Raw genomic sequence first — 11,459 nt, forward strand, 5'->3', positions numbered from 1 at the left:
AGTGATAACACTGGTATCTTATTAGAAAGAAATTTAATAGAAACGTGTAGAAAAGAAATGCCCCCACCCAGAATCAATGATTCTGCCAGGGTTCTAACTTGCTTTATTAGATTTAGTATGAAAGAAGAAGATGTTTACAAGAAATGCAAGATTCCCACGAATCTTGCCCCAACTGATTCCTCAATCAGTTTACTCAACTCCTAACTACCTTTCCCTCCCAAATTCAGTCTGCTTTATAGGCAAACTTCCCAACTAACCCTCTAACTACCTAAGGGCATAGCTGTAACATTGCTATCCCTTAGCCACACCCCTCTTTTCCCTCTCTTATATACATTTTTTACAATAGGTCTTTGTCTACTTAACCTATCATTTTCTCTCTCTCCTTTCTCTGTTGTCATTCTAATATTTCTTTTCCTACTATATATATTCTTAAGAGTAAATTACACTGACACCCCCTGAGTTTTAGTGAAATTACACAAACTACCCCTCACTTTTCTAAGCTTACACAAAACTCCCCTAGTTTTGTACTTTCATTACACTGACCACCCTGTATGAGAAATAAGTGTAATTTTTAAACAAAAAATGTGATAAATGCAATTAAGTTAAACAAAACATGATATATTGTGTAGACAAGTCTAAATAATATACAAATCCATGTATCTTTATTATTTAGACTTTGATTTGTATATTATTTAGACTTGTCTACACAATATATCATGTTTTGTTTAACTTAATTGCATTTATCACATTTTTTGTTTAAAAATTACACTTATTTCTTATACAGGGTGGTCAGTGTAATGAAAGTACAAAACTAGGGGAGGTTTGTGTAAGTTTAGAAAAGTTAGGGGTGGTTTGTGTAATTTCACTAAAACTCAGGGGGTGCCAGTGTAATTTACTCTATTCTTAATTTCACCATCCTCTGGAGATTTAGGAACCTCAAGATATTTATGTGTATTTTTGCAGGTGAGGACCATAATTAGGAATAGCTTTAAGGAGGCACTGAATCAAAATGACATCCTGATTTCACCTGCAGCTCCTTCCGCTGCTTATAAAATTGGTAAGCGTCTTCATTCTTTTGCTTTTATAGTGGCACTTTAGTTCCTCCGGTATTGATTGTTTCATTTCCTTTTGACGTTTGCAGGTGAAAAGAAAAATGATCCTCTGGCAATGTATGCAGGTGACATCATGACTGTAAGCATTTCATTTTTTCCTTTTTAGCTAGAATTCTGTTTCATGTTATATGTCAATGTTATATGTCAATATGTGATTATGAACCAAACAAACAGCATTCATATGAGGACCTGGAATTGTGCTATTGAATTTCGATAGGAACTGATATTAATACTGATATAAAAGTAGCGTAGGAGACCTTTTAAAAAAAATAAAATGCTGGAAGGAACGCATCACAAAAAAAAAACTACAAATGCAGGAAAGAAAAAACTTTGCTCCTTGCCTAAGCCATCTCAATACCACTCCATGTTCTGTAATGTGATGACTTATGACTCTCCGATCCCCACCTTCCTTTCATTCTATCTTCCATGCCTTACTCCTTGATTTCCTACAGTCTTTGCCTTGTAGGCGATGTTTTTTGTTGCCAAAATCCTTGTTCTACCTGTTATTCATAATTTGCACATCGTCTAGCATGTGTGCATAACAGACTTGTTTAACTCGTCTAAGATCAAGCTTGACCGTGCACTCATACTTCTGTTACTAAGCTTGAATAGGCTTGAGCCCTTGAGCATACCGATTAAACGTTTAGGGGGCAGACTGGTCCAAGAGTTATATTTGCATACCGATTAAACGTTTAGGGGGCAGGCTAGTTGTATTGCATGACGTCATCCTCAACATGTGTCAAGTATCTAGTATTATGAGTCCTAGATGCAATTTCTTAGTGGTTTGTTTTCTACAGGTAAACGTTAACCTAGCTGGACTACCTGCCTTGGTTTTGCCATGTGGATTTGTTGACGGTGGGCCAGCAGGCCTTCCTGTTGGTCTACAAATGATTGGCGCAGCATTTGATGAGGTATTGACTTTTCCTATCCATTGCACCGATGGAGCTTTTCTATGTTGTCTTTTTAGTTTACTTTTCTTTTTAAATTTTCATTTCTTACTAAAATAAAAGGGTGAGATAGGGACAATCTATCATATTTTCTTAACTTCATGTAGAGATGGTTAAATAAGACCAAGGGAAAAAAGTAGAAAATCAAAGCTTAAACTACTAAAAATTCAAATGAATCCAGTCCTTTTTATGCATCAAATGTGATACATGTGTGAAAGATACAAAGGCCTTATGCTTTGATGTTTGCTCTAAAGTTACACCGTTTGAGCATGGTTGTTAACTTGTTATGCTCTATACCTATATCTTGAAGAATTAAGAGTTTCGGATTGGAGAAATAAAAAAATAGAGGACCATGATAGGTAAACCTAGACATATAGTTGACAAGATAATGTAAACACTTGCATAGCCTAGTACTCCTAGTTATACTAATAAGTAATACTTAGGTGTACAAACCCAAGCCTACTTACACCTAGACTAAACAGCCCTAATATCTTTTAACATTATTAGTACAAACTATTTGCTCAATTTTCATGCTTTTAGAAAAAGTATATTTGAAACATATTAGTACCCTGTAGTCATAGCAAATACAAGCTTCTGGAATCACAAAGCATAGATACATCATACATGGATTTGAAATAGACATAATTCAAATTGTTATATTATGTTGATAAAATCTATTTTTTAATGATAATAATAAATAATACTCTTGCATGTGATTTGCTTGGTTTTTAAGATTGAAACTTAGCTTATAGTTAAAATTAGTTGTATTGATTTTATTATTTGAATATTTTTGGCCTTACGCTTTTGGGGCAATAGCATATACATTAAACTTTGGCATTTTGTGTTACAAACATGTGCTGCTATACAACATCAACCAAGTCTTTATCTCACTAGGTGTGGTTGGCTATATAGATCGAATGACGTCATAATGCTCTATCGTAAATCATGTTCAAACATAGCACATAAAAACATGTGGTATGTTTGAACCAAAAAATATGAAGAAAAATGTAGTGTATTTGCTTATGAGTTCTGCATGAGAGAGTGTGTGCATGAATAATGTTTGGCATTGAACAAGTGAATCATGTTTTGACTGGGGTTTGAATTGCAGGGAGAGCTGCTAAGAGTGGGACATGTCTTTGAGCAAACTCTTAAAAAGTTCAGATTTGTTCCACCAATTGTAGCTGATAGCACTGCGTGATGAGTATAAATTTAATTCTACATTTTGATGATTTATAAATGATTCCATTAGTTTCATCACAATGTGGTGGCTGAAGCAGACTTTTTAAGCAATTCAATATATGCTTGTGCCATTCTCATTATCTAGTTAAATATTTTTGGACACAGCATAGGTTACATACTACTGCAATTGTTTCACTATTTCAAATTGAGTGAGTTCAACACCATTCAGTTACCTTTTGATGAGGGTGTAAAACTAGCTAGATTGATCAAATCAAAGTGTAAAGGAGCACGGTTTTATGCTCTTACAGAACAAACTGTCCTTGTAATTTATTGTTGAGGGTCTATTTTGTAACTTTTGAATAAGAAATGAATTTGTTTCAACTTTCTTGGATACTTTGCTTTCATTGAAATGTGCATGTAGCCAAAGTTTATTGCAAAGGTCAAGTTAGGGTGTTCATTTGCTGTGATTTTCACTTGGAAATATAGATTACTGAAATTTACATATGATATTAGGTGGTTTATAATTTCAATTTTGTGCATGAGAATGTATAGAAAAAAATGAAATTGAAGATAGTTGGGTACTGGTTTTAGGTGGTGGATATTTGGTGGATCTCATGATGGCTATTGTAGTTTGGGTTGGAATTGAGGATAGATTTTATATGATAGTTCATTTTCGTATTATTTTTATTAAAGAGTGGATGATTGTCGACATGAATAATGAATGATGTGCTGACATTTCTATTTTGGCTTCAATCACAAAAGGTCCTAAGAAAACACCAACACTAGTCAATTCCCATTTTTATGTGAAAATCACCCAAATTACCATAACCATAAAAAATTAATAATAATGCTTTTAAGTTCGATGATGCCAATAACATGGTGAGATGAACGCCCAATGGAGAAGCTAATATTTTTCACGTGTTTTGACCAAAGCTGCTTGTAAAAATTTGCTAATTAACGTTGTTTTCCATTAGCATTAATTGACCACATTTATTAGTCGAGTGTTACTGTTGACAAGTTTTAGTTATATATAAGTCACCTTAGAACTTATTTCATTGCTTCTCAACCTTTTAGCAATGAGCATCATATTTTGACTTAAAAAAAAGTCAGAATGGCAAAGTGGGAAAGATTGAAGAAAGTATTGACAATGTTGTGAGACCCGAGCTGGACGTTAAATCGGGAGATGTCTTGTATAGGTTCTAACCGATTTAACAGGTTAAACCAACTGGTTGAACCATACAACACCATATATATGAGGAAAAATTTGTATGCACAGATAATGTATGAATTTTATATATTATTACTGTATTATTCACCATTCATATTTAATTGTTATTGTCTTCTCAAAGAAAATAACCAATATGAATTGGGGATGATAAAATTATTGTGTATAAATCCGTACATTCACAATACATATATATATTATAATTAATGAAAGCACGCTAATTAGTAACCTTATTTTTTCTTGGGCAACACGTGATAGTCCTAGACTACTAGGTCTTAGGTTTAATAATTTAATGTATGTATAATGTGTAACATCTACACTCTATTATCTTTTGTAGAGTATTTAGTGCGTTTTCTCTTTGTGGCTAGAGTTGTTTCATCTTCCCATTTATCTCTATCTCAAGTCTCAAAACTCAACAGTCTCATATATACAATATACTTAATACCTCCATTCCAGAGTTTGCTCTAGCAGCAACACATAGAGACAATAACAAAGCTCACAACACAAAGAAGAAGGCATAGAGAAGTTAACCAAGCTCATGACAAAGAGAAGATGAAGACACGAAGAAGTTAAGATTTGTGAGTTTGAGTCTAAGAGAGTTAATGGAAGGGTTTTCAAATTGCATATTTGACTTCTAGGGAAGGGTTTTAAATTTGGAGGGGAAGAGTTTCTTAACTATTCCCTCTTAACTTTGCAAACCATCTAATGCAAGTATGTTTGAATCTGTCATATTATATTATATATATAAAGTTGGAATGAATATGTCCAATAAATGTAAGTAAAATATCATTTGTATCTTATCTTGATTTTTAAGTGTACAAGTAATAGAAGAAAAAAGTATTAATTCTCTGAATTCAATTTTTGTCACCCGAAGTTGTTTCATTCAAAGTTTAAACAAGTGGAAGCAGGAAAGTAACATGTATATTGACATAAGATTAGAATTCATATATATATTTTTATTTTATATTGGGCAGTCCATGTGATCAATTGGAATTGCCTTCATTTATCCTTCTATCCCACTTCTCCTTGCTCCTTGATATTTCTCCTTTTATTTCCCTCGTAGCTCCCAAACACAACCTAAAGGAAGGAGCGACGAGCAATGGCAATCATTATTTGAAATCCACATTGTCGATCGGAATGTTTTGATTGAAGTCTTGAAAAAAATTAATTTTCAATGGTGATAAATGGGGGTAGGATTTTAAAGGAAACCTTGTCTGACTTGAGCAAGCTTTGACACATCAAGAAGAGTTGAAAGTAGAGCTTAGGAAACACTTCTCCCCATTCTGGATCTTTTTCAACAATTCTTAATCATTGGGGAAGATGTTTCTGAATGGATTTTCCTATCAAGAAAGAGCAGGTAAAAAAAATGAGCCCTATAAGGCAATTAATCAATATTGTCAATAATGAATGATATGAGAGTCGCTAACCATCCATGAAAGGGGACCAAATTTGCAATGTCAATTAGGTGATTGTTTGTAACATTTTAGACTATGCAAAATCCAATTCAACTAAGTTAAACTTAGATAAGCCAAAATAAGATAAGCGGAAATCACACAGATTATTTAATTAAATAGAATGTCACACATCGAAAAAAAGGGTGAAACAAGAAATCCACTCTCCATAACTCCAATAACGATTGGAGAGAATCATTGTTCATCATATTGTGAGGAGAATGGAGTGGAACGGCATTGTATTTTATGTTGTTATGTTGTTGGTGTTGGCTACATCTCACTTAGGCTTATAGTCATAGTGTTCGATATGGTCACAACCACAAGCCCACCATGGCTCAAACCGATGCTCTCGTGAAGTGTGATATGAACAAATTATAGTTGGTGGAGAGTCTTCTTGATATTGCCTGAGATCTGTTTGGGAGCGTATTAGGAGATAACTGAAAAGATTCTCTGATGCTCAAGTCAGTATTTGAGTGAAGATGAGAGTAGAGAGAATACAAAATGTTAGAGTAAGAGTAAGAGAGTTGAGTCCAAGAGTATAGAGTTAAGACTAACTTCCTTATGGTGGGAGTCCCCTATTTATAGTGGAGAGGTGCATAGAATATTCCATAGTAGATGTTGGCCTAACTAACCATCTGACATGGTCGAGTTTGTTCCAAACAAGCAGACGATTCTTTTCCCATGTTGGAAGGTTTTGACAAGTTCGTACTCTATGGATAGTTGACTGATAGCATGTGTAAGGTTGAGTAGCTGTATTGTAGACATGTCCTTGTCGTCTGGCATAACGTATGTGTGTTGTGTAGGTGGCATGCAGTTTGTGGCAGAGGCCTGTGTGGTTCAGACGACGTGACAGTTTTGTACAGGCGGCATGGCAGACAGATGGCAGAAGTGGTCCATGTGTTGTCATTGGATTTTGTCTAGTCAGCAACATACTTTTCTGAATTGTTCGGTTGATCGGCTAAGATCCAAGGAGGCTCTGAATGGGATCACCTTGTTCGGTCTTAGGTTGACAATTGTCATTCTTGTTTGGCTCTGACGTGTCTTTTGATCTGGGATGGAACAGTTGCCCCGAATCTATTTATATAGACGGAAGTCGCGTGCCGTTAGACTTGACTGCATGGTTATGTGATGGGATCCATCAGGTGAACAGTTGAGTTTGAGAAGTGGTTTGCTCGCCCAAATCTGGATAATAATTTGGATATCGGTTGATCTTCCATGTCAATCATTGTTTTGACTGTTGAGTGTAGGGGGTATCCTGGTGGTCTGAAAGGTTTGTCGAATCTTTGACACGTGGTTGGCTAGGGCAGCCAAGGGTTCTGTATCGTCGACACGATAGGGCGCTTAATGATGTGTGGCCTACCCCGACTCTTCTCAGCTTGTACATAAATGAGTCGCTTTGATTCTTGTTTACATTAAATGAGCCACCTTGATTCTTGGGACACTGTTGGATCATGATTGAGTGATTTTTTGTACGAACAAGATGAAGCCTTATCCTGCCCTTTGGTGTTTCGATGCATGGATCTCCATGGCCACCGTTAGATTGGTTCTTCTTCATTTGTTGGACGATTGAGATGAGTAGGAGGATCTGGGATTTGGGTAGGGCTCTCTCACTATTTTTTTATAAATAGGGGGATCCCTCCTTCACTTATTCACTCTTTCCTCTTGTTGTCTTGTTGTCTTGCTATCTTGCTGAAGGAATTGCTCCGAGTTTCTTTGCTTCATGAAGAATCTTCTCTGTCAGTAAACCATGTAACTCTTCTTCCTATTTTTATTTCTTCTTTCCTTCATCACCGTAGTAGAAATAGTTGGGGGGATTCATTGAGTAAGAGTAGTGTAGAGGTGGTCCTAACACATAACTATTCTTCTTGGGTAGACTTGTATATGATACCGTCTGGACATGAAGGGCATGGTTCTCCTTACCGCTAGGTGGATCACGAGCTATTGGGGATAGAGAGTTCTTTCCAATTTAGGGCCCACCCAAGGGTTGATGTGTTGGATGGGTTGGTGGACAATGTCTCATTCTTTGACCTGAGGAAGGATGAAAGAGTATGCTTCAACCACGAAGTGGAGTGAAAAGACTCCTATTACTTATATATATATAGAGCCTACTTCCGAAAACTTTGGCTTTGTGTCCCTTTGGATGGATGGTGTACTTTGGTCATCCTTAGGTGACCCCTCCCCACTTCATCCTAATGCTTGGGGTTTTATCTGAGGCAATGCTATCTTCTATCGGGTTAGAGGCTTTCCCTATTCCATTCAACTCTTTTTTTGGATGTTCCGGTAACTAGTAGTACAGACATGGATGAAGAGCGATTAGGATGCTGCAGATGGACGTGTCTTCGGTCTAATAATGGGATGGCTTTGTTCACTCCATAGGAGTCCTCCTTCAAACACTAGAATATGGGCTATTACTAAGTTGAGCTACTAGGAGACCATTTTTTTTTGGCTTACAAATTGAGCGGCGAAAGGTGGTTCCCCTTTTATTGGAATCAGGAGCATCATCAGAAGGACTATTAGCGGTATAACTTCGAAGAAAGTGACTTCTTTGCCTTAGACAAGGTGGTTGTAGTAGAGATAAAAAAGTGGATAGAGGTAGGTGCTCAGCTGCCATGTTCATCATGGTCTAGGGGGATAGTGCTTTCAAGCTTACTGTGGGTAGGTCTTGATCATGCTCCAGTGTATTATTTCATATGTTTGTGTTTTCTTTCTAACTTGTACTTTTTATCTCTTTAGTTGAGATGGCCAACCGCATAGAAATCCGGAGGCTGTTGGCGAATGTGACCAAGATTGTAGGCATCATCGAGCAGTTGTACAACAAGAATATTACGTTTACCGAGAAGCGTCAACATAGAAGATCCCCCATCCCTTCTTCTTTTTCCCGGGTGCAAGATCTTGCTGAATCTAGTCGGAATCCTTTGAGTGTGATGTCTCTGCTTCCTTATAATGGGGTCATCCGACCTCCCTTCTTAATGTTGAAGCTCCTTCTCCATCTCATGTTGTGCAAGTGACTCAACCTCATCCCCTACACACTCAGACAACTGAAGGTTAGTCGAGGCTTGACAAGGAGAAATGTACTGGCTTCGACCCCTCTACAGATCGACCTAAGAAGACAATAAATGATTTCTCGGTCTCTCGGGGTATCAATAAACAATTGCTCTCTATTGGGGCTAAGGAATCTTTTGACCAGATTCATCTACCCGCCTTGTTCAAGAACCTGAAGCAATGGGTAGTCATGACTGCCATTTGCTAAACCGAGCAAATATATGTAAAACTACAACCTCAGTTGTTGCAAACAAATATATAATGTAAGGGGTTGTCATATCCACAAGGACTTGCTAACATAGTATTTCAAGATCAAATTACTACTTTAAGCTAGTTTTCAAAAGGGTTTTAAATTGATTGTTTTGGTAGAAAAGTTTTGAATAATAAAAGTGTTAGAGTTTAGATGTGGGATTGACTAATTATTCATATCAGTATATTGACAAACAATCAAGCAATAAAACAAATACAATTTTACACAATATTTGACCTCAATTACACTAAGAACTAATGCATTAGTCTACATAGCAATTCATGAAAAAAGTATAAACCTTAAACACAAGATTAATGATTATGACGCACATGCATACCTCTATGTTAGCCGCCAATATCTTGGTCTATACTAACACTTTACTAAAATTAGATGTATGTCTAGTAACTAACTGATAAAATTATAATTTATGAACCATCTAATGTGCCTCTATGTCTAGTAACACACACCGTCATGTTTGAGAGTTTTCAATACAAATATGAATCTATGTCTAACAAACATATGAGCATAGACATTCATTGTGACAATTAAACTTGTAACTACGTCTAGCTTTATGCATAAAGGATGAATTATTTGCTTTTGGACTATTGAATCAGAATTTTGCCTCAAGGTTCTTTTCACAATATCAGACTATGCATTTCATCATACACATGGTAAGCATTAAAAGTACAACAAGAATAATTCATAAATCGAATTACAAAATACATCAATGAATAATTAAATCAACCTCAGTTAAGAAGCAATCTAATTAAGTATTCTCATACCTAACTTCAATAAAAATGGAATTCAGACTTTGAGTTCATGGAGATATGTCAACCCCTCCATGAACATCAAATATCCTCATTATTCCTACTTCCTAAACCTTACATCATAAATCCAACTTACATAAATTACACACTAAGAAGACTAGAAACCATACTAAAGTTACAGAAAATCGCTTCCTAACTCCCTAGGTGAAAAATCTATATTAAAGTATAAAAACTCTATTCCTAAGTTTCCATATGCTCTTTTTATGTTTCCAGATCTGAGCTCATGCGCTCGGTGCAACAACGGTGCACTGAGCGCGCCTCCATTTAATTCAGACCTTTCGCTTGGCTTCTTCTATGCTTAGTGTGGCTTCCCACACTCAGCGCCATTGCGCTGAGCATAATGGAGCTGATTTGAGGATTTTGCATGCTTAGCCCAATTCGGTTCATTCTTGGTCCAATTCATCCTTTTTTGACCTGAAACACATAGAGGGACTTGGAAAATGAGATTAGTACAATTCATCATCAAAATCTCAACTATGATTACATAAAGTAAGTATTTTGATATAGAAAGTCTAAATTAACCTTGTGGATTAAGGTAATTTTGGCACTTAATACCATTGTGATGAAGTATTTTGAGTCAGGGGAGCATCTGAGGAGGGTTGTCAGGACTTTTATGTCGAGTTGAAGCAGGCCAAGAAGCTCATGTCGTAGAATTGGAAAAGCTTGAAAGGCAAGTGATAGTTGTTGGGGAGCAAGTATCCTCCATCATTGGTCAGTAGGATGCGACCCAAAGGGAAGTAGTTGAGATGGCCACTAAGTTGTTCCAGACCTAGCGGGAGTTGGGCTTGGTCACCACCCTACTGGAGGGGCTAGAACAAGATAACTAACGGTTGAGTGATAGTCTCTCAAAGGCTGAAAATAGAACTTGTAAAGTTGAAGAGAGTCTGACTCATAATTGAGAGGAGGTTGTCAAGGTCAGGGGGAGTGCGTTGAGGCTAAGGCTCAAGAAGAGGTCTTGTTAACTAATAAGGCCACCCTACAATCTTTAGTTGGGGAGGTTGTTGTGCGCTCTTTTGAAAATGCCAAGGAGCATATCTGTCTAGTCCATCTTGATCAGGATTTGTCTTGGATGTCCATCGACGTTTTCGTGGACAGAGACAATCTGTTATTCGAGATGAAGGATGGGACTCTCATCAAGATGTCATTCCCAGGTAAAGATATGCGATGTATGGATCCCAATGATTATCTCCCTGATATATGTTGATAAAGAGGTTCTGAAGGAAGATAGCAGATAGATAATCACTAGGAGGTTGTCTTTCATGGTCATGTCTGATCTATGCTAGATGAAAGATGTTGATAAACCTGATTGTGAATTTGACCATAGAGGCTACTTCCTCATTTAGCGTGTTAAGGTAGATCTTAGGATAGAAGGTGATTTCCGGCTACGACTTTTGTAATAGTTTGTAGGAGTCGTAACATTTTCATT

The 11,459-nt window shown here is 36.6% G+C and overlaps 1 protein-coding gene across 1 annotated transcript in view; it reads left to right on the forward strand.

Annotated features, from left to right (window-relative positions):
• The window catches only part of LOC109345900 (glutamyl-tRNA(Gln) amidotransferase subunit A, chloroplastic/mitochondrial), a 21,309-nt gene extending 17,627 nt beyond the window's left edge, over window positions 1-3,682 (forward strand). Inside the window, exons 7-10 of the mRNA XM_019585163.1 lie at window positions 964-1,057; window positions 1,142-1,191; window positions 1,910-2,023; window positions 3,168-3,682. Of these exons, the coding sequence (XP_019440708.1) occupies window positions 964-1,057; window positions 1,142-1,191; window positions 1,910-2,023; window positions 3,168-3,257 (348 nt within the window). The 3' untranslated portion in view covers window positions 3,258-3,682. The remainder of the gene's footprint in view (window positions 1-963; window positions 1,058-1,141; window positions 1,192-1,909; window positions 2,024-3,167) is intronic.

The sequence above is a fragment of the Lupinus angustifolius genome, chromosome LG04, assembly GCF_001865875.1.
Source record: "Lupinus angustifolius cultivar Tanjil chromosome LG04, LupAngTanjil_v1.0, whole genome shotgun sequence".
Taxonomy (NCBI): domain Eukaryota; kingdom Viridiplantae; phylum Streptophyta; class Magnoliopsida; order Fabales; family Fabaceae; genus Lupinus; species Lupinus angustifolius.